The sequence below is a fragment of the Trichoderma gamsii genome (genome assembly GCF_001481775.2).
Source record: "Trichoderma gamsii strain T6085 chromosome Unknown Scaffold_25.2, whole genome shotgun sequence".
Lineage (NCBI taxonomy): Eukaryota > Fungi > Ascomycota > Sordariomycetes > Hypocreales > Hypocreaceae > Trichoderma > Trichoderma gamsii.
The window spans coordinates 1-26,702 of record NW_020171362.1 but is presented as its reverse complement, the minus strand read 5'-3'; the positions used below and the strand labels follow the sequence as shown (position 1 = coordinate 26,702).

At 50.0% G+C, this 26,702-nt stretch overlaps 5 protein-coding genes across 5 annotated transcripts; 3 read left to right on the top strand and 2 right to left on the bottom strand.

Moving 5' to 3' along the window:
• Positions 1 to 1,384: 1,384 nt before the first annotated feature.
• Positions 1,385 to 2,614, top strand: TGAM01_v206997 (hypothetical protein; the record flags this gene model as incomplete). The annotated part of the gene is made up of 2 exons (XM_018804254.1): positions 1,385 to 1,586; positions 1,818 to 2,614. The coding sequence occupies 2 exons, from the start codon at positions 1,385 to 1,387 to the stop codon at positions 2,612 to 2,614; spliced, it is 999 nt and encodes a 332-aa protein (XP_018662683.1).
• Positions 2,615 to 17,260: 14,646 nt separating this feature from the next.
• TGAM01_v206996 (hypothetical protein) lies at positions 17,261 to 18,876 on the top strand (the record flags this gene model as incomplete). Its single annotated transcript, XM_018804255.2, has 4 exons — positions 17,261 to 18,085; positions 18,138 to 18,191; positions 18,252 to 18,425; positions 18,490 to 18,876. 4 exons carry the CDS (start codon positions 17,261 to 17,263, stop codon positions 18,874 to 18,876), a joined length of 1,440 nt encoding a protein of 479 aa, XP_018662684.2.
• A 2,992-nt stretch (positions 18,877 to 21,868) lies between these two features.
• TGAM01_v206995 (ubiquitin-like modifier 1) lies at positions 21,869 to 22,689 on the bottom strand (the record flags this gene model as incomplete). The annotated part of the gene is made up of 3 exons (XM_018804256.1): positions 21,869 to 21,986; positions 22,251 to 22,415; positions 22,634 to 22,689. 3 exons carry the CDS (start codon positions 22,687 to 22,689, stop codon positions 21,869 to 21,871), a joined length of 339 nt encoding a protein of 112 aa, XP_018662685.1.
• A 519-nt stretch (positions 22,690 to 23,208) lies between these two features.
• On the top strand, positions 23,209 to 25,826 carry TGAM01_v206994 (elongator complex protein 2; the record flags this gene model as incomplete). Its single annotated transcript, XM_018804257.1, has 3 exons — positions 23,209 to 23,340; positions 23,400 to 25,597; positions 25,670 to 25,826. 3 exons carry the CDS (start codon positions 23,209 to 23,211, stop codon positions 25,824 to 25,826), a joined length of 2,487 nt encoding a protein of 828 aa, XP_018662686.1.
• A 452-nt stretch (positions 25,827 to 26,278) lies between these two features.
• Positions 26,279 to 26,650, bottom strand: TGAM01_v206993 (hypothetical protein; the record flags this gene model as incomplete). The annotated part of the gene is made up of 1 exon (XM_024549992.1): positions 26,279 to 26,650. The coding sequence occupies one exon, from the start codon at positions 26,648 to 26,650 to the stop codon at positions 26,279 to 26,281; it is 372 nt and encodes a 123-aa protein (XP_024405228.1).
• Between the last annotated feature and the right edge of the window lie 52 nt (positions 26,651 to 26,702).

Sequence of the window (26,702 nt, the reverse complement as noted above, 5' to 3'; positions counted from 1 at the left end):
AATCAAGATGTTTGCCCTCTCAGAAGAGTCCAAGGTACGGCATGCGAAGCGGCTTTGAGCAAGAAGTCGACAAAGAGACAAAAGGCGAAAGCTATGATGATGAAACACCCGGTCTAACACCATCTCTCTGCTGTAGGAGCGCATTGCCAAGCTCATCGACATTTCACGAGTCGCCATTCACTAGTAAGAGATTTTCCATATGGTTTTTCTGCTGCGGATTTGATAGCTGACAACTGTGATCTAGTGGCTACCTCCCTCTGATTCTCTACCTGGGTATGCGATCTTTACGCAGACGCTCGGCATATGCCGGAGACTGACTCTTCTCGATTTAGGCTACACTCGCAGCGACCCCCGACCTTCAGTCATCCGGTACGTCGCCTGTTTATATTCGAATGATTAAGAGGTGCTCGGCGCTAACATGTTGTTTGAAACAGCCTTCTCTCTCCTCTCTCATAAACACAGAACGCACCGGACGATGGCGTTGATGTACGATATACGATGATAATACGGCAAAAACGGGGAGGGTATTCACGGAAAGAAAAGCAAGTGAACAACTTGGAGGGAGATTAAAATGTCCAGCATTCAAGGCGTTTGGGCAATATCCACATCTCTTGGGAAGACAGGGCGAGACGGGAGGGCAGCGTGTTACAAAAGATGACGGCCGCGGGGAAGAGGCAAAAGGACCGATGCTGCAATGTACCCATAGGAATGTATTATCAGTTGCTTCGTATCACCCATAATTGGACCAAGAAACCACTCTGCGAATCAGCCCATAAGCTCTTGTAGGTGATGACGGAATCAACGAGATCAATTTTATACAGCGAGGCAACTTGAGAAAAAGCCCAAGTAATGAGAATTTGTGAAGATGAACCTTTCGTTACGCCACATGTCTTATCACCATTTCTCTCGCAGCTAATTCCAACTGGAACACCTCCTTTTGGTACAGTAGTATGCAAGTAAGCATACAGTAGCATCAATGCAATAGTCGCTGAAAGAGACCCTCTAGGCTTCCCGCTTTCAGTAAACTGCAGCAGGCTGTAAGCGGTGTCGAAACCTTCCAGAGATAAACCACTGCTGCCTCGGTGAATCGTATATTGGCAATTGAGCCAACTCAACCCACCCAAATCTCGTTCCATCTCAAAATCCAACAGCTGGTTACACATAACAACAAAACTGTCACTTCAACCTAGTAGCACCAAGCAGCTAACCCCCCGAAAGCGCCCGAATTTTAAAAATTCTTCCGCTACTACCCGCCCAGCCCAGTGAACCGGCTCGGTTCTTAACTGACTAAACTAAAGCGCCAGTAACTCAAAGGGCCCTTTTCTCCAGAGGTCCCCTATAAAAAAAAAGGGCTTCTCACGGCAAATATTCCTTGTGCTTTCCCATGAGCCTCGACAACTCGCCCGTCAACTTTGCGCAGCCAAACGATGTGACGGGACGCAACTCCGAACCGAACAACTACATGCCCGGAAGCGAACATGCGGGCCTCTCTCCCGCAATTGTCGAGTCGATTGCCGGCCTCAGCGCCGGGACGGTAGCGACGCTGGTGGTGCATCCGCTGGACATTGTCAAGACACGCATGCAGAGTAAGGATTTGCTGCCATTGTGTTCTTTCTCTTATCTCTGTATCCTCTTCCGTCAAGCGATGTATGCTTCACCTTGTTTGTCTTGCTGAAATGCACCTCAACCCCACCAAGATATGGGCAACATCACATCCAGCAAAGATGGACAAGGCAGAACACGGATTGCTGATTGGAAGAAGATGTCAAGAAAGAGAAGAAAAAAAGTAAACAAACCTCCTGCTAACAAATCAACAGTCAGCACCAGCGCTGCCTCCGCCGCCTCGCACGACCTCTCCGCCGTCGGCATGCTGCGATCCCTCACAAACAGCCCCAACCCCTTCGCCTCGCTCTACCGCGGCCTCGTCCCGAACCTGTCCGGCAACGCCCTCAGCTGGGCCTCCTTCTTCTTCTTCAAAACCCGCTTCGAGGACCTGCTCATGCTCGCCCGCGGCTCCGAGCGACCCACGCCCTCCGACTACTTCGTCGCCAGCGCCCTCGCTGGTGCCGCCACGTCCGTGCTGTCGAACCCGATCTGGGTCGTCAAGACGCGCATGCTGGCCTCGGATAAGGGCGCAAAGGGCGCCTACCCGTCCATGTGGTCCGGCTTCCGCACAATCTACGCCACCGAGGGCATTCGCGGCCTGTACCGCGGCCTGGGCGTCTCCATGATTGGCGTGTCGCACGGCGCCGTGCAGTTTGCCGTGTACGAGCCGGCCAAGCGCTTCTACTTTGCGCGGCGCCAGAGGATGGGCGTCGACAACGGCCGCATGACCACCGAGGCCACGCTTGTGATTTCCTCGGCCTCGAAGCTCATTGCCGGCGCCGTCACGTATCCGTACCAGGTCCTCCGGAGCCGGCTGCAGGTCTACAAGGCGGACGAGAAGTTTGGCAAGGGCTTCAGGGGCGTGGTGAGGATGACGTGGAGGGAGGAGGGGATCCGCGGCTTCTATCGTGGCCTGATTCCGGGCGTCGTTCGGGTCATGCCGTCGACGTGGGTGACGTTTTTGGTCTATGAGAATGTGCGGTTCTACCTCCCGCGCTGGCTCGCCTAATTCGGCTTTGATTCGACATTGATACGGCGAAAGATACCTTTTTCCTTTACTTGTTTCACGCTACGTCGGCGACGGCAGTTGTGGTAATTAGCATTTTATCTATTACAGAAGCATATTTTTTGGCGTTCCGAGAAGGAGAGCAATTCATATAGAGCACAGGTCTCAAGATAGATGGATGGGAGCAAAAGCAAAACAGTAGTTAATAATATGACCAGACTTTCAGGTCTGTTACTGTATATCAAATCCTCAAGTTCTTGAGTGTATATCTCTATATTCGTCATTGGTTTTACCATATTGTACAAACAGAGGCAATAATTTGTCTCTTGTGATCGCATCCATGACTAATATCAGTCATGATATCCCCTTCTTACTCTTGTTTAATTTACCAACAGCAATAAGTTATTGATTCCTCTTTACCGGCCCGGCTAATTGATTTCGCATATAAAAACTCCAAAATCCTAGCCATGGCCAATTGTCATCCACGATATACCCTGCGATTAAACACCATGGGGCCCGCCAAGAGGTACACTTTTGAAGTTTAATATCAACTTCCAATCAAGAAGACCAATCTACTATCAACTGAATCAATATGAAACAGCTATAAGTTCATCTCCTACATTTACTCCCATCCAGTTCAACTCGTATGTAGCTGAACGTTTTGCCCCTGCAATGGCAAAAACTCGACGCCTTTCACCCCCTCAACATCCCGTGTGGCAACATCGTACGCAGGGAGAGAGACGAGCACCGAATAAAAAACTCGCTTTTCTCTGGCCCAATCATTCACTTAGCATGCAGTGGCAAGAAGAGAATTACTGATGAGATTGCAGTGATAGGCTAAAGTCACCAAAACCATCGACACAAAGTAAGACAACGCAGCCCTCTCATCTCAACCTCATCACTCGCTATACTGACTTGTTGGCCTTAGTATGGCATCATTTCCGACAAAGTCAGCAGTAAGCTACCCGGTATCTGCACTTCATAACATTTCCTTGTTGGATCTCAACGTCATTGCTTCATGGTGAGCATTTTTTGAAATTACGTGGGTTCCCACCGATCTGGTCAATGGAACCAAGGCAGACAGAACATCATCTCTCCCTACATATCCGCAATGCAAGTCCTGCCTTAGATAGTACATACCTCTGTGCACATGTCTGTACTCGTCACTCTACATATCACACGCTTTGACGCGCCCTTTTGCCGCACTGACAACGCATCAGCTCGTTTTGCAAATGACATAATTTCATCTCAGAAAAAGGTGCTCTACTCTTCAAGCTCATCTGGTGTATGTGCTTGTACCTACCTTACTGTACCTTGCGTACCTACCTAACCTATATCAACATATCAACCAACATTTTGCTCAAGTGGATTAGGCCATCAGCACCGACCACCAGCCACCCGAGACAACAACAGTAACAATAACCATAATCAAAGATAGTAAAGCGGCCCTGTGTTAGTGAGGAGGAGACAAGCAACTTGGAAGCCACACTAAGCGTGATGAGTGCCTCTGCTCTGGCAGCTAGCAATTCGGCGCTGATCATCCTAGGCCGGTGTTAAGAGGGGGGTAAAGGTGAGATCTGATAGATGCGAGGAACTTGCGCCATCCGGCAGACCGCGCGTAGACTACTACTACTACTACTATTACGAGGCGGGTGTACATGTAGTAGTGCGGTTTAGCATGTACAAGCAGTAGAATCATTGTCGTAAGAAACACAGCCTTCACCTTTTGGGAATGGAGCAAGGCGGCGGCACAGCGGTCCCTGAGATCCGGCCTTTGCATAGACAGGGGTTCTGTGGCTGAAATAAACCAGGCATTCTACTGTAAGAATGTCACTGTCCAGATGCTAGCAGCACTTTGATGAGCGGGCGACCAAGCGCACGTCGAGCTCCGTGTGCAGCGCCGCCGGCTTGTGGACTCCTGCAGTACGAGGCAAAGCATGCAGAAAGCTCCGGGCTCGATGCAGAATGCAGAATGCAGCTACGCAGAAGCAGGGTCTGCCATTGCAGCCGCGCGGCGCAAAAGGCCGGCGATTGAAGACTCCCCAAGCGCAGAGAGGCTCGCAGATGCGCCGCCGCTTATATCCTAGACGCTGACTAGCTACAATAGCGACGCAAGGAAATCCCAAAGAGGATATCAAGAGAAAGGAGCGTGACTTTCGCGAGGGTAGATGATCAAGACCAAGTTCTGATGTCGCTTATCTTGATGAATTCCGGGAACAGAGCCTCCTCTATCCCGTCACGAGTATACGTGATGCCATAAGTAAGGGCAGCTCCAAGCACTCCAACTGCTAGATTTGAAGCAGAACTGCTGCTGTAGCTGCTCCAGAGGATGGATCCCAGTATCAATCTTCTCCGTGACGCCTATGAAGCTGGGGATGGGGGTTCATAGGTACTCTTGCCCCTCCCCAACAGACTTGGGCCAATATTTCATGTTAGGGCCAACACCACTGAGAGAGAGAGAAGAGTATAATAATTTAAAAAAAAAAAAAAAAAAAAAAAAGCGCAGGTCCAACGTTAGCCCTAGCTGCCACACGTGTGTTAGGGACTCCTGTGATCTGATAGGCAGAGCTTCACCGGCATCCGGTGGGGGCCGCATGTAATATAATCGAAAGGAAATGAAAGAAGCACGGAGGTTGATGGTGTTTTGTCTAACAGCCGAAGCGTCAGAGCAAGGACAGGCTATCCTCGTTGAAGCGTTAGAGACGCACCAGCCGCAGTGGAAGCCGTACTCGAGGATTTGAGAGCACTATTCTGTCCTGCCATTCGCGGGGATGCCCCAAGCTCTCCAAGGAGATTGCTATCCCACTCGAGATAGCATCATTCTGGAATGGCCTATCCTGCATGCCATAGGCCACTAACCGCCCCCACTGCTCGAGTATGCATGTAGGATGAACATCCGTTCGACTTCCGGCACTCTAGTGTAATGGATCTGAAGGGGGGGGGGGATGAAATTGTGCAAGTGTTGATAGATACGGGGGTCATGTTTGTTCAAACGCTCAAGACCTATGTCGTCTGTTAGGAGAGGAGACACACCGTCCTGTTTGGAAGAGGAGTTGAGTGGGTGAGTGAGTGAAACGCATGACACCTAGCACCCAGTGATGAAATCCTATAAGACGCCGGAGATGCCGCTACGCACATGAAGCGGACCACATGTGAAATGAATAGGGGAGTCGAAGTAGTGTAATTAAGCACACACTAAACACTCCTCGCGGATGAGAGTTGCATGAGCCGCGTGCCAATAGAAATAGCCGTGTATCCTACCACTAGGTAGGAGTTACATGTATGTGGCGTTGTTGGCGGGCATCACGATGATACAATTCCTGTGATGCTGAAACCAATTCATTTTGTTCACTGCCTCCTGCTTTGTGATTGCATGGACCTGACCGGCTCAGAAGACCCAATCAAGGCAGTATACTAGTAGTAGTAATCGACTATCACTTCACCGCGAATGCTTCTCTTGTGGTGGCTGAACCGCCACTTGGCCTTTCTCAAGGCAGACCAAGATGAGACATGACTCAGGCCTTCCTGATACTCTCACCCCAGATGAGATGTCTACATTGGAACGACACAGCGGCTATTTGCTTCGCCTCAGAAGTGGCGATGGCCACTCCTAGGGCATGCGTTGATAGTATGTACGTTCGTAAATGTGCGGCATTGCATTATACTAACACCTCATCCGCGTTCCTGCTAGCTGCTACGATCTGGTGATAAAAATATACAGCTTCATGTGTATTCTCGTCTTGGCCGATGGCAAAGTGGCCAAACTCGATATTGCGCCAAGTTGATCCACATATAAAGTTAGCAGAAACGTGAGTAAATGATAGTCATCATCATTCAAGAAAACATGCCGTAAGGCCAATGGCAAGGTCAAACGGTGTTGAATGGGCACATTGATACTACCTGGCGGCTCGTATACATCGGTGCAGAGAATATTGAAGTAGCATAAAATCAGGTGGAAATGAGATCAGAGTATCAAATTGTCATACCTTGCAATCATATCTGCCTGTAAATTAGCATTTGCCTCTTTCTTCTCCACAGTCGTAGACATTATCGGCTCAAGGTAAAGGTAGACACCCAGAGATAGTACCAGCGAAAAAGCTGAAGCCTGTGAATGGACGCTGTTGTGAAGCATGAGCCATCTACAACGCGCGTTCCTGCATCCGCCAATACATCAACGCTGAGGCCGGGGCCAGATGAGGGCCCCTGATTCAGCGGACATGAAATCGTGCGTTACTTGATCAATGCAGCTCGCTTGGACGTGCCGCCGACGCAAAATGAAGCAAGGCCAGAACCTCTGCCACTCGCTACCGCTCATCGATAACTGGTCACTTTTTGGCCATCCCTTGGCCCAAGAGCCCGCTTGGCCAGTGCATGTGGATTCATCCTCTCATTTTACCACCAGCCGAGTCCAGCAGAAGACAAAGCGATACAGCAAGCATCTGGGCCGTTTCGCACGGTCTACTGTGCTGGTTTGGGGCGCAACAATGCAATATTTGCAATATTTTCTCTTCTCTCGTTCTCTCCGGTTCCTTTGTTTCACGAGCTTGCCAAAAGCTGAAAATCCTTCTCGTTCGCGATCCACTCGTCGCAGGGACGTCTATCGAGAAGTTTGGGGGCAAAACAGATGGACGCCAAAATCCCGATCGTCATTTGCAATTCAGTTTCCCACGATCTCAGACTTGGGTCGATCTACCATCGGAGAGATCTATTGCTGCAGCCACCAATAAAGCCAATGCCAGGGTGCCCCGGAGAAGGGGTGCGGCGCCCATGTAGGCCCTTCACGAGGGACGTACTCGGTAGAGGAACCAGCAAATGCGAGGCTCACATTGTGCATATCCCAGTAGGATGGCGCCGGCACTAGGCGCAAAACAGGCATGGCCTTTATGCAGGGCGGCACATCCAAGCCAGTGCTGGAGGGCAATGACATCTTGGAGCCAAAACGGCAGCTGATTTTGAATTTAGATGCGTCGCCGTCAGGGACCAGGGCGGGAAGAAGGACGCTAAAGCAGTTGATGGTGGGTGACTGCTCTACAGTATTCTATCAAATACTTGCGAGCGGGGGGTTGGCGGGACGTGAATCAAGCTCCAAGCCCAGGGAGCAGAAGCCAAGGCTGCGCTCAAGCTTGAGACGGAGCTCGGCCGCTGGGCTGCCTCTCCGGCTCCATGTCGATGGCGTTTTGTGTGCCCGTTTGTGAGTGTGCAGTACGTGGTTGGAAGCCGGGAGCAAGTGTGATTGATGATCGGGCTGAGGCTGAATTTGTCAAAAAGGACCAAAGATGAGCCGGTCCCGAGACTGTCCCAGCACCCGAGGTGATTGCACTTAAGAAATGTACCTTGGCAGCAATGTCACAGTCAGCTTGCATTGTGCCTTGGTCCATGATCCGATGCATGGCAAGTATTATCACACAGTCAGAGCACCGGAAAGGCACCGACCAATCTACTTCCTCCAAACATTGATGCTCTACATCAAACATGTGCTGTATAGGTAACTTTCCTCTCCTGCTGTGAAGAAACTAGAGGCTCGCAACCCCACCTGTATATGGTTAAATGGATTCCGAGCTCTCGGAGCCTCGACCTTTTTTCTGCATGATTTTCAGCTTCTGCAGATATAAACGTCGGTACCAACAGCGCCATAAGTTGCATAGGAGGGCACCATCTTGGCCAAAAATAGAACCGAACTGGGAGCTGTTTCATCTGAAAAGAACAGGAAAGAAAAAGAAAAAGAAAAAGAAAGGAGCAAGAGAGAGAGAGAGCTGCATGAAGATAATATGATGTATCCCTTTTGGGTCATCTTCACAGTACCCGGGCTACCTGCACAGCAGCTGCACGAAGTCCCATGTCATTCAAGTGTTGCATTGCAGCAAAAGTTGAGGCAGCCCCTGCAGCATCTCCGGCACACACAGTGGCAATCAACTGCGTCCTGCGTAGGCCATACTGTGATTTGTTTACTTACTGTCATTGTGTACCCCTTACGGTCACTCAAAGCGAAAAGAATAGAGCCCAAGATCCCAGAGCCTAGCTGTTGGGCAGCTATATTACTCAAGTGACTTCAATTCATGCACAGCAATCCCGTAGCGAGACACAACCCTGCCCACCAGCGTTGTTTTCTCAAAGCCAGAGGCTAGGATAATAATACGAAGTGCCAAGTACATACCTGTATTCAGGGAGCAAACTTGGTGTAGCCTAACAGTAATAATGACATATAGTCTTTCCCTTTGAGGCAGACCCCATCTGGCTTTTTGCCGTCTGTCGGCGAGTTCCTTGTCACACCCCCCTCCATGCTCAGGGAATCAGTCCCCTGTGAGCTTTGGGCTCGAAGAGCTGAGAGAGAGGGCGTATAGGAATCCACAATAGTTGAAAGCCTGACCAGGTCTCAGGGTAATGCTACTCGAAAAGTTATCAGACATGGAGCTTCAAGAGCCAGAAATACTTACCTGGGTGCGAATAGTGGTAGCCCTCCACAGGCAGTACCAGGGCAATGGTGATATCCTAGCCTCTCCTCTTTAGACTTGTTTTCCCTCAGGCACCGGTGCGACACGACCGTTTGTTGTGTTACCAAGGCGTCTGTCAAACGTATCTGGCGCTTGACAGCTCGCTTTCAATATCCCCTCATGAGAACTGTAAACTGACAACGGTGGGGTAGCTCCTCATGTGATTCCAGCCGAATGATGACTGTCAAAAGAAAAAGAAGGAGATGGGCTTCCGAGATACTGGTGGAAAAGATGTGCAGGCTGCAGGGCCTAGGACCAGGTACGTGGGCCTGTATTCCAGGTTTTCTAACCGGCCGTTGGTCGATTGCGCCTTATCAGGAACCCTCAATATCCCTCTTACACTAGTGGCCATCTCCAGCCTTGTTAGTCGCCAACGAACTGGGACTCGTATAAGGCCTGAGATTCTGGCTTTCGAATTCTAAAAAGCTGATCAGATAAGTCGCTCGAAACGCCTTGTTCAGGTCCTTCGCTTCTTTAGCTATTTAGCTAGGGGTGCGCTGCACAAAGCGCCATCCAAGCAGCACATCCAAGCACATCATCTGTCGTATCTCAACTTTCGGGGTCCTGCCAAGGTCCCCGGACACCGGCCCAGTGCGGGACCATGCACCGCTAAAAGTGAGCAAACACGCCTCAGCGGACATCTCTGCGGCGACGGCAGGGACTGTGCAAGCAACCAGACAGCACTGATCTCCGTCGCTGGTGGCTGTTACGGAGGATGGGACGGGAGCGCTACGGAACGCGGCGGGCGTCTGACTGCGTTTGCATGGCCCCTCCTGGAGAGCTGAATAGGCGCCCCCCCGCATCGTTCATCCTCCAGATAACGTGGCTTGCAGCGGCATCAGCGACATCCGAGACTTTCATCGCTAGCTAGGATAGGGCTTGTTCCTCTTGTCCTTCATCATTGATTTTATTTTTTCTCAAGCCCACAGATAGAGCTTCCCCACAGGGAACCGAGCTGTCCTAATCAAGGCCACACGTGATTCGGCGCTGCTGTTTCATTGCCAACAGCAGCACATAACAAGGCAGAGCCAATCGAGCTTCTATCACATCTCGCCTGCAGCCATGGCTTGTTTCGATTTTCCTCAGTGATTTCGTGTGCCGAGCAAGCCGCCTATACGTGTGGGAACTAGGAAGGTTACCTCCATGGCCTTGCTGCAAAGTCGTTTATCATCGTACAGTAAAGAAAATCACAAGCGAGCATCCATGTATAAGCCTTCCAGGTATTGCTGCTGGTAAAATTGTAATGGGACTAGCAGGAAAAAGGGCCCTGTACATAGCAGTCGCTGCCGTTCATCTGCTGCCTTCGCTTGCACGTGCCATGATATTTCAGGTAAATTAAGAATGCTACCTTCAGATGTCAGCCAGCTCGTATGTGGAGCCAATGGTCGAATACCTAGATCCCTACTCCTGTAAATCCCTCTTCCGTAGAAATCTTCACAGCTATTGTGCCTTGTCCCCCGAACTGGGGCACGCGTCCTACACCAACTCTTTGCCCTGCAAATATGAGAGAGAAGACTACTCAGCATGATGGGTACGTAGTGGGCAGGCAGTTGGCTTAGCTTCCTGAACCAGATAACTGGTCATTGCTCCTAGGGCCTATTGCTCGGATGCAGGATCCCTCTCTCCGCGGTGAATCTTGTATGATCTAAGCCGCCCTGGGAAAGGCACCGTCTGCCTCTTCCGTGTCTCCTAACTGCTTTCTTTGATCCTCAGATCCAACCGCGAGTGTAGCATGCTGCTGTTAGCCCGGCGGCTACTGGCCCGAAAACACGGCTCGTCGTTAGTTATAAGAACCGCTGCAGTCACTTGACGGCCCGTGAAGTGTAACATGAGGCACTTTCTCCTCATTATACGTAATGATGCATGTTTTAGTAACATAAACATGCCAGTCACATTATGAAGTTAAATAATAAGGGTACTGAAGACGAGTTGCCATGGGTCTTCGGGGGGGGATCTCGTTGGGCTGCCTCGCTTCACACTGTTGGGCCGCAATGAGACACATGCCTGGCTCACATGGCAGATACCGCATGTGAGAAATGATGACGATACGTTCCTCTCCGCTCCGAATATTACATTGCGGTCTGTGCATAGTAGTAGCAGTTGCGTCCTGCCCGTCGTGTGAGTCGGCCTCACTTGTGCAGGATTCGCGGCCAATCCAGAAACGGCTTCGTGTCCAGCGGGTAGATCAGTCAATCATTCCGCTAGTACTTTGTTTGGAGGGCGTTGACAAGAGACGGGAAGCCTCCATAAGTAGAACGTATGCGCAATCGTTGAAACAAACACGCAAACGCGCCCCAGTACTGTAGCAGTTGTAGTACTAGTAGGTAGTAAGTAACAGTAACACACAGTCATTTTCTGCGGCTTACCTGTAGATGATAGGTCAAGTTTTCTCAGAGAGACGAGATGAAGGTGTGCTATTGCTTCTGGTGGCTTGTACGAGCGGACCACTCAGATCGCTCACCTCGTCCAAATAGCTGCAGGTTTTGAAACTACTAGTACCTCCCAAAGCAGAACATTATTGATAGAAAGTAGCTTCTCAATACTCAGTATGACCCCCGACTTTGCTGGGGCTGTTGCCCCAACCTCTCCAGTTCAATGAGGGAATGACGGTTTGCTGTTTGGCCACAAGTCAATCCTCATCATCTCGTATAAATCAACAGAGAAAAAACCCCGTGATGGTTAGATATGTGACGAGAAGAAGATCGAAATCCGGTGCGGTTGGTTACTTTGCAGTAGGATCCAACAGCACATAGAACGAAATGTAAGTGGGTCCTGAGAGGCGTTTGCTTTCCTTATCAACAGCTATTCATTCTCCATGCTCAGCATCATGAAAACTTTGCGGTCCAGTCCTTGAGAACACTTGCGGCTCGGGCTTTATCCGCTCTCGCCTCGACAGGCATGCCGCATCTTGTCTGCAGAGCGTGACCTGCAACACCCCCCCATAGCTCGAAATTATTCCCCGCAGCTTTTAAGCTTTTAAGCTTTTAACCATTTCTATCGCTACTGTATCGGTAACTGCAGAGATTGTGGCACTGACACCCGGGAGAGATCTCTGGTGTCACACTTTTTGACGCTCCGCCGATGAAATTGTACACAGGTAGTATACTTGCATAAGGACGGCTTGCAGCGTGCCTCGAGCTTAATGGCAACCGTGGTCGCCCAAAGATATCCACTCGATTCTTTATTAGCTTGACATGCATGCCATCAGATCCACCGAAGCTGGGTAACAGAGCTTGCATCAATTGCTTTCAGCTGTCCTTGACTACTATTAGTCAGGTTGTTAGCATCTCTAGTAAGGCGGACTGCTCACCTATATTTAGAGGCGTCACAATGCTGCTGAACCAAATGATGACATGTGCTGCTTTAAGCAAAGTACATAGACGTCCTATCCACACCCCAGTTCTCTTCCCTTTTGGGAAAAGGGGGCTTTCGTGTGTTGTACAAATAGTGTGGCGACGGCTCAGGTTTTTGCGTTTTGGTCGCCTAGTGGCTGGGCTGCCGCTCTTATGCCTGCTAGGAGTGATCGTAGTAAAATCTTGTTACTCCTTTCCCTTGACTACCGCTGTTTAGGCATCTGATCTTGCGCCGGCATAGGTATCTCCTTCGGATGCACGAGGCAACTTCAACTGATGCATGCGTGGTATATGATCAGAGGCCAGATAATGACCATCTTCTAATGGGGATAAACTGATGAGGCATCTTGTGAACCGTGCTTATTAGGTCGGTTTATTCGGAAAAGGGATGTTCTTTCGTTCTAGCAACGGATTGTCGCAGCGGAAAAGGGCATCTCGGAGGCATTGAGTCCCTATTTTGCTCAACAATCCTGTAAGTTGGCCACTGTTAACTTGACGAAGGAAATATCCCCGCCCCCCTTTTTTCACTGCTGCTTCGGTAATAGCAGAAGCGACATGTGCACCAGACTAGTGAACAGATCAGTGTATCGGATCATTGAGAAACGTTCAAGAGGGAAAAGAAAGAAAAAAGCAAACTTGTCTGTCGTCTCCTCCCATCCGTTTAGTCTCCAGATCAGACGAGCTGAAAACAGAGAGTCCAAAAGGGGCTGTAGTGGCCATAATACCCTTGCAGGTACATGAGATAGGCCATTCTGCTCGAGGTGTCCGCCATGGTTTCCAACCTCTCTGCGACAAGCTACTGCAGCACTGTTACAATGAATATAAGGCATCTTTACTCTGTAAAAACAGAGATGGCAGAATGGCTACTAAGCACGGGGTGTACCCAAAAATGGGCACTTCGGCCCTCTGGTGCCCACCCTGGTTCGAAAAGTGCATCTCGTAACGTGACTGACCAACCGGGTCAAATTCCCTGGCTAGCATCTCTGCATCCATGCTGAGTTCACACCCCTGGCAGGCGGTTTAGAATTGGCGGGAGACGTTCATACGAGCAGAGCAGGCCGTTTCCAAGAAGCCGGGATTTCTGGCAACCCCTCTCGCTGGCAGCTCGCTGCTTTATGCATTCTGTAGGAGGCTATGCATGCTACACGGCAGAGGCGCGCAGTTTCGTTCATGTACTTCGTAATAGGGATAGTTCTTCGAGAACGGTGTTCAGACCCATTCGGCTTGACATATTGAGCTGACTATCTCGGCTATTGACGCACAGGTGTTCTCTACCAACAGATTCGTATTAGTACGCCGTTAGAGTCGTCAGAGAGAATAGCATGCGATGCTTCTAACAGGCTTGGAGCTCTCAATGATTTGTACAATACGTGCATAAAGAGAGGCACTGTGTGGTGCACTTTGCGACAGATGGCTGGAGTGAGAGAGTGTGACAGAGCATCCACGCTTGGGGCTGGATGGAAGTGGGCGACAAGGGGGCGTGACCACACTAGACCAAACTGGTTGAGAAAAGTACTCTAGCCTGGAGGGGAATCAGAACACCGCCGACGAATCAAAAGACGCCATTGAACAAATGCATTGCCCAATCTGGACTTATATGTAGTTTTTTCCCAGTGGATGGGCTTTGGAGAATTCTCGCGGATATGTGCCGCAACACTTGTAGGTTGGCAGCGCTCGACACGCATTTCTTCTCATAGGGACTACCAGGTAAGTATATGCCTATGTAGGTAGGAAGTAGGCGCAGGTGCTCGTTGCTTTTGAACAACATTAGGCGGATGAATGAAAATGAAAGCCCCATCTCACCGTCCATTAGTAGTGGCTGTGCGAGCGCAATCGAGGAAACGACATGTGATGAGCCGTCGGATGAAGCCGCCCAAAGATTTGAGCGCTGCAGCATCGCTACCCATCGTTCAGGGTGCCGGGGCAGGTCAGAAATAGAGCGGCATGAACACAAGGGGTTGAAGCTTGATTGTGTTAGCGGCTTGTCTGAGCAGAGGAGGGCTGCAAGAAATGGGGGGTGGCCTTACAAGTACCTGCGTACTATAGGTACATAAGTACAGGCATCGCAGCCGTGCTGGCGTCACTGGCAGACGATCGCTAAGCTCCACCTCTGGGGCCGGGGCGTGTAAGGCGAATTCGATGGCCATGCGTCTCGTTCAGTTGGGCGTAGATATGTGCCTACAGTAGCAGCACTCGGATGCACGTGTAAGGATGTATATTGTCGAAATAACGGCGTAGATGAGAACATGCATGTTGGTTTTCATGAAGCCGTATGGCAATAGCCATGAAATTAGGCGCTACACGAAGTAGGTATCCATCTCCAATAGCCCTAGCAGCTGAAAGCCTACTGGCAGCAGGTACCTGTGGTATTATGGAGGTGATAAGAGGGAGATTTTGTGCTACCCAGGCAGTCAAATACGGCTAATATATGCATGGCGTTCCTGGTGATGGAAAGGAGGTTTGCAATGCTCCTGCGCCAGGAGTTTGATGTAGAACAGGGCATATGCCTGGCTTGTGAAAGGGATGCTGCCCAATTACAAGCAGAGGGCGTCATCTTTGGAAGATTATGTCTGCTCGAGAAATACTGTACATGTATCCAGACTCATTCTGCAATACTAACCAACAGGTGCTTCATTTTCCCACTATTTCGTACTGGCTCAACATCAACAGCCTCTCAAACTAGTGCCAGACAGGCGGCATGTAGTGTCTCCGTGTGACCTCAAGTAGTATAAGAGACAATAAATGGCCTCAGCTCATTAATATTGCCCAACTCTTTCTACTAGTAGATACCTACGCAGATACTGTTAACCTACCCTTTATTCCTAACTCATGTGATGCTGAGCCATAGACGGCAGGTATTGCCCGTGAAGCACTTTGCGCGGCTGTTCCTTCTCTTTTTTGACGCCAGGGTGGAGCTTTGCTGGCTTCCAGGGATCCCCGGTCCCCGAAATGGCAACCTGGCCCCTCTCGCTTGCCATACTTGTAGCATACCTGGCCGGCTCTATAAGGTGCTACTCGTACTTGCGGTACTGTCCAAGCTACATGCGAAGTAATGGGTGCCCAAGGTACGAGCGGCTCAGTCAGATGCTGCCCAGGTATAAGTACTACAGGTAGGTACATATTACCGGATTAGGTACCTAGCGACGGGGCTCTCTCTAGCCACGCCCCTAGTACTGCTAAGCATACACCAATCCTCTGTCTTTTCGACGTCCCTGCAGCCCTGCCCACCGCCTTGAAGTCTGAAATGTTTCCTCGAATTCATACTGATTACTGCATATAGTACTTCCCATATCTACGCTGGTCAAGCAGTACCATTTCAGTCTTTTACTTCTTGTTATTCATTGAACTAACTTTCAGTGGTAAGGAGAAATCAAGACATGGAAACTGAAATGTCAGCAAAACGGATATCAGCAACAGGGCAGGACACAAGCCTTCAACACCCGGTTCCCGTGTCTCTCTGGCCTTGGCTCGTTTTGTAATTTTTGGCTCAGGATTGGCAGCATCTTCAAGCCGGGATACAGCATAGCTCATATCCACTTCTTGCCGGGAAGACGCCTTGACACCCTCTTCTCTTCGAGACGGTAATGGCTGGATAACCACAAACTATCCCCCCCCCCCCGGCGGAGTCTAGATCGCCCTTCAGTTTCTACCTACATACCTTGATACCATGGGTTGAGTGGCCAATTCCACCTTTTGACATGTCTTGAATCAGACAACAGAGGCCACTATTACATGTACTACTCAGACATGCATGCGACTATCGGTTTCTCCAGGCCTGCGGCGAAAGAAGAGCCTACAGCTGCTGATCTCATCTCTTTCGGAAGACATGATGCTCTTTGATCCGATGTGAAGTATCTGCTGGCCGTGGCAGTGACCTGGTTGGCAAGGGAACTACGAGTAGAGCCCTGATGGACGAGCCAACATCCTGGTACCATGCATAGGCCTTCAATGTTCCTTTTCCGAGCCCCTGCCAGCATACTCTGAGCCTGTTCTTCGATTTTCACGTATTGACCTAGGTCTATAAATCAACCACCACATCTCTCGCAGTCAACAGGCTCAGTCGGGAATCGCCGCCGTAGCCCTGCGAGCCCTTGTCACACCCCTCCCCTCTCCACCTTCGCTCAGCGAACAATATGGGGGAGCTTTTAGTCTCCAGGTTGGAGGGGGCGTGTGAGAAGCTAATGACAGCCCCAGCTGTTTGATCTTCTCACGCCTGTCTTTCGCCCCGGCCATCGTGCCAGGTACTGCTTCTCTGTGCCTGTATTGGCAATGGTATGCTCGTCGTTTGGCCCAAAACAACATGAGTCAACGATTGTACAGTATATCCATCACTATGGCAGCTCTGCCTTGACCCTCCTCTTTCCGTCTCCCCATGTCAGGGCTGTACTCGCCTGTGCCTGGCTTCGTCCACGCCCTAGCGGCTAGCCCTGGTCACATCTCTGGTGTGGCTATCTTCCAGCTTGGATCTCCGACAAATACTACCAGACGACTGGGCTTTCACACAACCCTAGTCATCCGTCTACTGGTAAATTGCCTTCCGTACCAACTGTATATTATCCTGTTCCCAAGATGTCCCAATCCAGGCCACGAGTACATAACCCCCTCCTTTTCCGCCTTTCAAGAACTTCTTCTTCTACTTGCTCAACAGACTCTTCTCTTAACTCGTGTCCACACATTGACTATTACAACTCTCGAAGACAGGCTGATTATACTTCGTGCTTCGACCCTCTTCCCATCACAGCATCAACACATTCTTCCTCAACATTGCCAGCATTGATCGCAAGCTTGAATACTAGCCAGTAATAATGGCAGTCGCAGCTCAGCCGCAAGTCAATCCCAGCTGGAGTCGTTGGCCTCAACACACGCCCTCAAGCTTTTCCATCATGAGCCCTCCAGCATTCACGTCCTATGATCCCAGATCTCAAGTCAGCAACCAGATGCAACGCCAAGTATCTGCCCCGTATCTAATGGGCTCGACCTACAACCACTCACCAATCTCTGCCGCCTCAACTCCCCAATATCAGAGCCACAGCGCGTTTTCTTACGTGCCATACCATAGCCCACCACCATCAACCCCTCTCGACTCACCATTCAAGACCGAATTTCGAGAGCATCCTTACATGGTTGCTGAGGCCTCTGTTGTTGACCAACGCAATCTCCAATCGATGAAGGAATACCAGCCCTATTCTCCCATATCGAGGAGAGAATCAATTTCTTCTATTACCCATAGCCCCATCACTCCGGGTCCCACTACTCCAGGCTCTTGCACTTCAATTTCCATTTCTCTTAGTTCACCTACTCCGAGTTCACTCATTGCAGCTCGACTTGACAACTCCAAGACACTTGCTTATAACGAAACTCTTGATCCAGCGGACAAGATCGAATTTAGAACGAAGGTTGACGAGCTTATGAAGGCTATACAAGGGTCTCGAGCAAAGGAAGATCATCAGCAGCTTCTCACACCTGCCCCTACGCCGCAGCATGTTACGATACCCCCTTCGACGCTTCGTACTCAAAGAGGGAAGCCTAGAAAGCAGTGGTTCTGCGATGGCCCCAACTGTGGCAGAGCCTTTACCCAAAAGACGCATCGCGATATTCACCAACGAACACACACTGGTTACAGACCATATGTGAGTGTTTGACCTGATTCTTCACTTGCAACACGCCACTAATCGTTGACAGGTCTGCCCTAAAGCTAACTGCGGCCTTACCTTTTCTCAGCGCGGAAATCTCAGGGTATGTATTAAGCAAAACTCCTCTTGAGGACACTGAATTGCTAACCGACTGGATTTCTAGACCCATATGCGCCGTCATACGGGCGAAAAACCATACCGTTGCAGTCAGTGCACCAAATGCTTTGCCCAGCGAGGAAATCTTCGATCGCATGAAGAGACTCACAAAGGCTTGAAGCCATTCGTTTGCCGGCTTGATAACTGCAACAAGGCATTTTCTCAGCTAGGCAATATGAAGGTGAGGAGTTTAATCTCTGCACATCGAATAATATCTGAAATCTAACCGAGGACCTTCTTATTAGACCCATCAGAACAATTTTCACAAGGTCACTCTTCAAAGACTTATCGCTCTCTTTGTACAATTCTCAGAGAAAGGTGAAGTGCCTGAGGATTATCGAGAGCTTTTTAATTACTTCCAGAAGCACTACAAAAACAGCAACAAGGGCGTTAAAGGCCGGGGAAAGACTCGCGCTGTGACGGCCCGCGGGCCCCTGCGTTCTGTCGCCTCTCAGGTATCTCAGCTGGCTCTACCGGCCCAAGATCCTATGATGTCGTCTTCGCCATATGCCATCCCCCCGGGCTCCACCAACATCTTGAGCAGCGTGCTTCGCAACCCCAACCCCTCGTACAGCCTGTATGGGCCAGGGTCACCACCACAAGTGGTGTCGTCAAGCCACTTGCCATATTAAAGAGTTGTCAACATTCTATGAAGACGCAATTACTCTGGACATATACACATGATTTTTACAATCAGACGCTCAAATCTCATACACTGAGAAGAAAAGAGGACAGAGAGAGAGAGTACTAGTGGTACTTTCTCTTGGTAAATGTACAAATTATTGGCATTGGGCGAGCGGTGGCCGAATTTGATTTAGAGCGATGGAAACTTCGGCACAAAGGCTGCAGGCAGCATAATGATTCTTTGGATTACTTGGAACAAAGCTAGCTCTTGTTTTTGAGCTTTTATGAGTTATCTGCCACGACCAAGATGAGATTGGCTCAATGTACTATTTGAGAGACTGGGCAAGGCACACTGAACTGGCGGATTTATTGAGATACCCTTTGCATGTAAATTGGTAACATTGCGGCTGGGAGGAATACTGCTCTGGGATTACTATTCTTTCTTTTGTCAACGGAGGGTTCGGCGTATTTTTCTGTTTCGTTTACTGCTAGGCACTCGCCTCTTTTATGCCATTTACATATATGGTCATCAAACCATGAATAAAGTAGATGAAAAGCGTTTAATATCCAAAATTTTTTTTTTAATGCTCTGCTCCCTCTCCATTGGTGTAGTAGAATCTCAGTGCCAGTCCGGGCGATCATTCCATACTACGACGAAAGTAGCATCAACATGGAGAAGAACAGGTAGAAGCAAGGATAGAGGATGAGTAAATCGAACCAATACGCTTGCACTTTTGGACTAGGGATGCTTGTCACGGGAGCTGCTCCCGGACTCCCTAGTATGGAGTAGAATGCTGAGACGACATGCTCAAATGTCACATGTATCTTGTGCCTATTGCGGTGCTTGGCCCCCGTAAGAACAAAGCATGCAGCAATACGAGTAGGACTGCTACTGTGGGAATTGGGGGCCGGGGGATTGTCTTCATCGCGATATCTCCCTGCTTTGCGTGTATCAGTGTGGCGTTTGTAGATACTTACAAGTACAGGTAGTTCTAATACCCCTCTAGTTCAGTAAGTGGATGATTTGGTGACCCCCAAAGCTGAAGTTGAATGTAAATCGTACGATTTCCAGCAACCCGGATCTAGCTCCCCAGTAAGATTCTTAATAGAAGGTCTCCATCTCAGCCCCCCAGGCTAAAGAACAAATGATTGCAGGGGTGGGTAAAGGAACAGAGAACAGAGGGAGAGAAAAATGATAATAGACGAAGCTATGTAAGGTCCGTTCATTAATAAAGTGGGATTAAGAGACACATCACTTTTTTTTGTGCTGCCCTTGCTTGGTAGGTAGTATATTGCGGGCGCAGAGCCCTGAGCGGCTGAAGTTGGGGGGGCTTCAGGAGAACGACGACTGGAAATTAATTGCCGTTTCGCCGGATCTGGGTTGGAGGATGTGGTTGTAGACCTTGGGGCTGAAGAATCCGGGGCAGTTGGTGCTTGTGCGCTGCATTGTAGCAGAAATGAGTAAGGGATAAACAAAAGGAAAAAAAAAGACAACGAGAAGACAAGAAGAAGAGGAAAAAGAAAGGTCGAACGTCAACAAGGGAGGCGGGTTCATGCGCTGTCGCCGATCGGCCTCATAATCATGTTCATGCGCCGGGGATGTCATCAAGCGCACTGCAGTCCTCTCTTGTAATAGGCATTTCATACAAACAACTAGGACAAGCGAGCTGAAAATGAACCATCCGGCTGTCGGTGCAAATCCCCCGAAGGATTTCAAATATGAGCTGTTTGAAAAATGGCGAGGAAATGGCACCGGTGTGAAGAGTGCAAGAAAAAAGAGACAAGGAACATGGTTGTAAACCGGTCACGCCTATCCTGTTTGGTGGGGTTTCTTTGTTTGCTTTGCGGCCCCCAAACTTATTCGTACCTATGGAGCAGGCTGAAGACCAGCCAACCAGAGCCCAAATGAAGGAAATGAAGGAATGATTAAAAAACAAGAGAGGAGGGGGTGTTTACATGGGGGAAAAGACCATTCAGAGACGTTGCATATCCGAGTTTGTGCGCGTTTTGCCATGTACATGTAATGTTGCTGCACGGATTCGATACGCTGTTTTGGACAAACTTGGTAGCAGTAGCAGGCATAGCTGCAGCCGCGTATCAGCTAATTCTATGCAAGGGAGACTTCACTCACGCCCTTTTGATTATTCTTCGCATTCACCGCTTAATGGAAACCGCTCATTGACTTGCCACAGTTGCGTCACAGTCCAGCGGAGACTTCCGGTGTAGATTTCTGGCTTAGGCTCATGTCATGTTGGCAAAAATCACAGATCAACTCAGCTACATCGGGTAAAACACAACCACCAGGGGAACAGAAACAGCAAGGCAAGTCACAGTGGTGCTCGAGATCGTCGATCACAAACACAGTGAGACAAGAGAGCCCATGCTAGATTGTCAAAAGCCTTGACGAGTATAAGAAAGGGGGGTGAGCAACACCATGTCCACGCGTATGCCTACGCACACGGGCTTGTTGAAGCTAGAATATGCGCTCGTTTATGAATATGGGCATACTTCCGAAATTCTCGGGGAGACAACAACGCTAAAAGGTGCCATAGCTTGAATTTGAAAATATCTTACATGGGGTTTTGGGCATCAAGAGAGTTTCGGCCGTAGGTCAGAGACGAACGAAACTCGGCCCGTTCCCATCCTGAGTAAAAACCTCCCTCTACTCTGATCTGCACTTCTCGGTTTATGCGGGTAGTCGAATAGTCGGGTCCGTAATATAAGACGGCTCAGATCTAAATGCCGTTTTATGCAGACCTTTTGATGCTACACTGGCGGATGTCGGACGGTGCAGGATTCGTGTTAATTGTACGGACCGTAGCGAGCTGGTGGTTGGGACGACGAGGAGCACCCTGCTCAGCTGAGCCACTATCGATCCAGGCTCGACGTGGGGAAATAGTTTGCTGCTGATAGGCAATAAGATGTCCTAACAATAGATTTGGGCGTGTCGTTCGTATACATGTGCCCAGTATCAGCAGGCCAATGCCCAGGTCCAAAAGCTTAGCCACCGTGCAGGGTTGATACGAAGAGGATATTGTCGCCACTATTCAGCTGATACTCTTCTTCCCCCTCCAGCTCCCAGTCCGCATCGTTGATGAGAACCAAGATGCCTGGCCGTCTGTAGAGTAGAAATAAGCACCAGTTAGCAAACGAGTTTCCATGAGATGGTGGAGCAATATCAGAACGTCGCAGCAGGCTATTCATGTGGAGGCAACGTGATAGGCTGAGGTTGACACACTCGCTGCCAAGCTTTGAATCATTTCTCATACTCCCCCCAGCCACAGAGCTGAGCACCTAGTACGTAAGATGACCAGGACAGGGTGTTGCAACGCAGACCAGTGATTGGCACATGTGCCCATGGGGAAGAGGAGGTGAGACGTACAGATGGCCGTCCAGGACGAAAAGCTCCCTGCGGGTGTCCTTCATCACATGCTCACAAAGATGATGTATCAAATACGCAATAGTGGAAGGGTTGCCGTCCTTGTCCGTAGCAGGCAGAGTGAGGGCGTGGCGGCGAATATCCGAGAAGAGCATCTCGAGGCCACCTCTGCAGAGCATGAGTTAGCTTGATCCTCTTGGATGTACACGTATCAAAGGCCGGATAGAGAGTTAAGCATAGGATGAGCTACATTCCAGACTGAAAGCAAAAGTGCCCGGGCTTTGGCGTCTTCGTGGTGACATTGATGTGAGGGAGAAGGAGGAGAGGAGGAGGAGGAGGCATGATTGGAGCGAATGCTTAGGCGCAGAAAGGGAGCTGAGGCTTACGAGAACTCCACGATGAGGGAGAGTTGCGCCGTTGCTTCGGCAGTGTTTGAGGCCATTATGAAGTTTTGCGCCACTAAATGTAGTTGCTTTAATGAGATTGTGGCCGATGCTGCGATTACAGCAGATCCAGTGGCAGTTGATGGATGAGTCTGATATTGATACGAGCAATTGTATACAACGGAGACCTTTTTCCGGCCTAGTCGGGTCCAAACTAGCCCTAAATTGCAGCGATCGAGTGCTATGATGGAACGACGGAATCAACTCAGATCTCTCGATGCCATAACAACGCATTATTTTTCTGGTTTCTTTGCTTTAAATTACTTATTCCACTAGTATATTAGCTAAATAGAATTACTCCATAGGCTCGGATTTATGGTGATAGAACTGCATGGCCTTTCAAAGCCTCTGGGCCTTCGTAGCAGCTGTGAGACTCGTACCCCGCCAAAAACCGCCAGTAACCACCAAAAAAAAGTCTTTCCGCAAACTTTCTGCATGTCACATCCTTGTCACGTGGATCCCTCATCCGTCTTGATGAACTCTCAGCCAGTTCACGCTTCACTCGGCATATTGATGACATGAGCTCAAACGGCTTGACGGTCGAGCATTTGGCTGCCGGCGCAAACAGACAGACTGCCGTTGCGGACTGGAGCCGGACGGGGCTGTTGGCTTATGGAGCAGATTGCAACATTGCTCTCTGGCGGCCAGCTGTGAGTGTTTATATGCGCCATCTTCATCGTTGGACATGCAAATTCTGACTTGATGCTAGGCCGATCCTCCAAGAGGTGTATTCAAACTCTTAAACGGGCATAAAGAAACAGTCAAGGCCCTGACATTCCTGCCCGAGCTTGAGAACGACTCCTCAAGTTACTTCATCAGTGGCTCAGATGACAAGACCCTGGCTGTCTGGAAATCTTCCCATTATAGACAAGATTTTCAGTTGCTTCAGACGGTATCTGAGCACACCGGGCCAGTAAACTGCGTTACCGCTTTGCGAGTCGCTGCTGAGCAGCCAAAGTGGATAGTCGCAACGGGAGCAGCAGATGCAACCATCAGAATTTGGAGTTTCGAGAGTGATCAGCTGCAGCTGATTCAAACTATCAACACGACACCGAAATACTTCCCTCTGTGTCTTTCACTCAGTACTCTTGGCACCGACAATGACGCTTACATCCTTGCTTCGGCTGGCACAAAGGATGTCATCCAGATCCTGACAGCCGAGGCGAAGGCGGATCGGATCCAGTTCAACCTTCAGGCAACGCTCAGCGGCCACGAAGGCTGGCTTAGATCCCTGAGCTTCGCGAGGGAGACGAACAGCCCGGATAGCGATCTACTTCTCGCATCGGCCTCCCAGGATAAATACATCAGAATCTGGAGAGTGCACCAGGGCAAGGAGCTCCCCGCCTTGGCTGTTGAAGGCTCGGACCCTTCAAGCGGCGCTTTCATGCCCGGAAAATCTCCATCGAATAAAGCGCATTGGCTCAGAATCTCCGAAAAGGACTTTTCTGTAACATTTGAGGCTTTGCTGCTGGGCCACGAGGATTGGATTTACAGCGCAAAGTGGCATTCTCAAGCTGATGGCAAGCTGCAGCTCCTGTCTGCTTCTGCAGATAACTCACTGGCTATCTGGGAGGCTGATCCTGGCTCCGGCATCTGGGTCAGCATGGTGCGACTTGGAGAGATTAGCAGAGAGAAAGGTGCCACGACGGCAACAGGAAGCACTGGCGGCTTCTGGACCGGCCTGTGGTCCCCCGATGGAAAATCAGTGGCTTGTCTGGGCAGGACGGGCAGCTGGAGAAGGTGGGAATATGACGCCTCAGAAGACATGTGGAGGCCTCGCATCGCCATCTCTGGCCACACAAAGGCTGTTACCGGCATCTCTTGGTCCAAAGATGGCGGCTTTCTCCTCTCCACAAGCTCAGATCAGACAACCCGGCTTCATATGAAGTGGAAAAGCCACGGCACATGGCATGAAATGTCTCGTCCGCAAATTCACGGCTACGATCTAAACTGCATCGACTCGCTGGGTTCCTCGCAGTTCGTTTCCGGCGCTGATGAGAAGCTTATGAGAGTCTTCAGCGAACCCAAGGCCGTGGCTACCATGCTGAATCGGCTGGGAGGCATCGACGGAGGGAACATTGCGGATATGCCTGATGCTGCCAACATGCCCGTGCTGGGTCTCTCCAACAAGGCCATTGACACCTTGGATGACGACCAGGAGATTCAGCCCATAGACGACCGGGATCGAGACGCCATTGATCCCGCATCCATTGTCAAGAAGTCATACCTGGATATCGACTACCCGCCATTCGAAGAAACGCTGTCTCGGCACACCCTGTGGCCGGAGATGGAGAAGCTCTACGGCCACGGCTACGAAATCTCCTGTCTTGCCGCCAGCCATGATGGCAAGCTCATTGCCAGTGCCTGCAAAGCCAGTTCCATCAACCACGCCGTCATTCGTATCTTCGAGACGGACAAGTGGACCGAACTCCGACCTCCGCTAGCAGCCCATACTCTGACAGCTACCCGACTACGGTTCTCCTCCGACGACAAGTATCTCCTGAGTGTTGGCCGCGATCGTCAATGGGCCATTTTCGAGAGAGGCGTTGGAGAAGATTCAACCATTCAATACCAGCTACTACAATCCAATACCAAGGGCCACTCCCGTATGATTCTCGACGCCGCGTGGGCTCCCTCTTCTTCAGTGCCTCTGTTCGCCACAGCAGGTCGAGATAAGCAGGTCAGAGTCTGGTCGTTGTCGAAGCAAAGTGGTGAGGATGGTGCAAAGCCCCAATTCATACAGGTGTCATCATTGGCTTCCGATGGGCCAGTCACATCGGTTGATTTCTTGACACAGCCCGTGGGAAATAAGTACGTTCTCGCCGTTGGCACGGAGAGTGGGCGTGTTAGCCTGTGTACAGTGACTGAAGATGGCTCATCCGTCTCGGAGCTACCGACGTCTCCTGAGTAAGTTCTATATCTCTCATTTCAAACCTTGACATGCTTGATAAAAGATCGTGCCGGCTAAATTTTCGACAGGTTGATTCTCCCCAAGTCGGTTCTTCAGCTAGCTTGGCGGCCAGTAAGCAAGGACGAAAACGCAGCCAAGTATGAGCTTGCTGTTGCCGGAGAGGATAGTTCGTTGAGGGTCTACGGTTTTGGAGAGGAATATTTCATAGAGCAAAAGCAGTCATAAGCTCTTTAAAATCATGTATGTACAGGGGAAAATATATTGGACATCTACGTCTTTCTCTTCCAAACTTTCCATTGGTGCGCGAAACGAGGAAAAAAAGGATGAGGAAAATTTTGGTATTATAACCATATTAAGCTCATAGTAGAAGCGTATTAATTTGTACCATCATTAAAGCCATACAAGGCCGGCCATTCCATTACACTTCGTCGAATCCAATATATCCAACGCCAAATAGTCCATCCCAGATAAGAACGACTGTCGACAGTAGCCGCTCTGCCCCCTTGCTCGTCGCTCTCGATATGAAACCAAGCTTTATAATTTCGCCAGGCAGTAGATTGCACATTTTCTCTCCCTCTCTCACCTCAGCCCCTCATATTCGTATCCGTTAATTCCATAAACGCCTGCTCCGATTCGCACATCTCTCGATATTCTTTGTTTCTCAAATGTCGGTTTCTTCATAGCTCTCTCACAACTGCCGCAGCGCCCTTGCCGGCTCCCAGCGCTCCATCAAAGACATTTCTCGCAAACGCTGCAATGTCAATCGTCTCGCCGTTGATGTAGTACCACGCGCGGCTGGCAAGAAGAGAGACATGTTGCGGGAGGTACAGCGTTGCGGCGATGGAGGTCAGGCTGATGAGCAGGAAGAGGACCGAATCTGGAAACCGAGTTTCTTCATTAGCGACATTTTTTTTTTCCTCTGATGCAGTATGGAAGTTTTGGACATCTGTCGGCGGGGTTGCCAGAGACGAATCATTCGTTCTACATCGTCTGACCCAAAAGGGGGATGAACCACGAGCGCAGAATCGAAGAATCAATCGGGCCAGCATGAAATGGGGGGGGGGGGGGGGTGGGGGTTAGAAAAAGGGAACCCCGGATAAG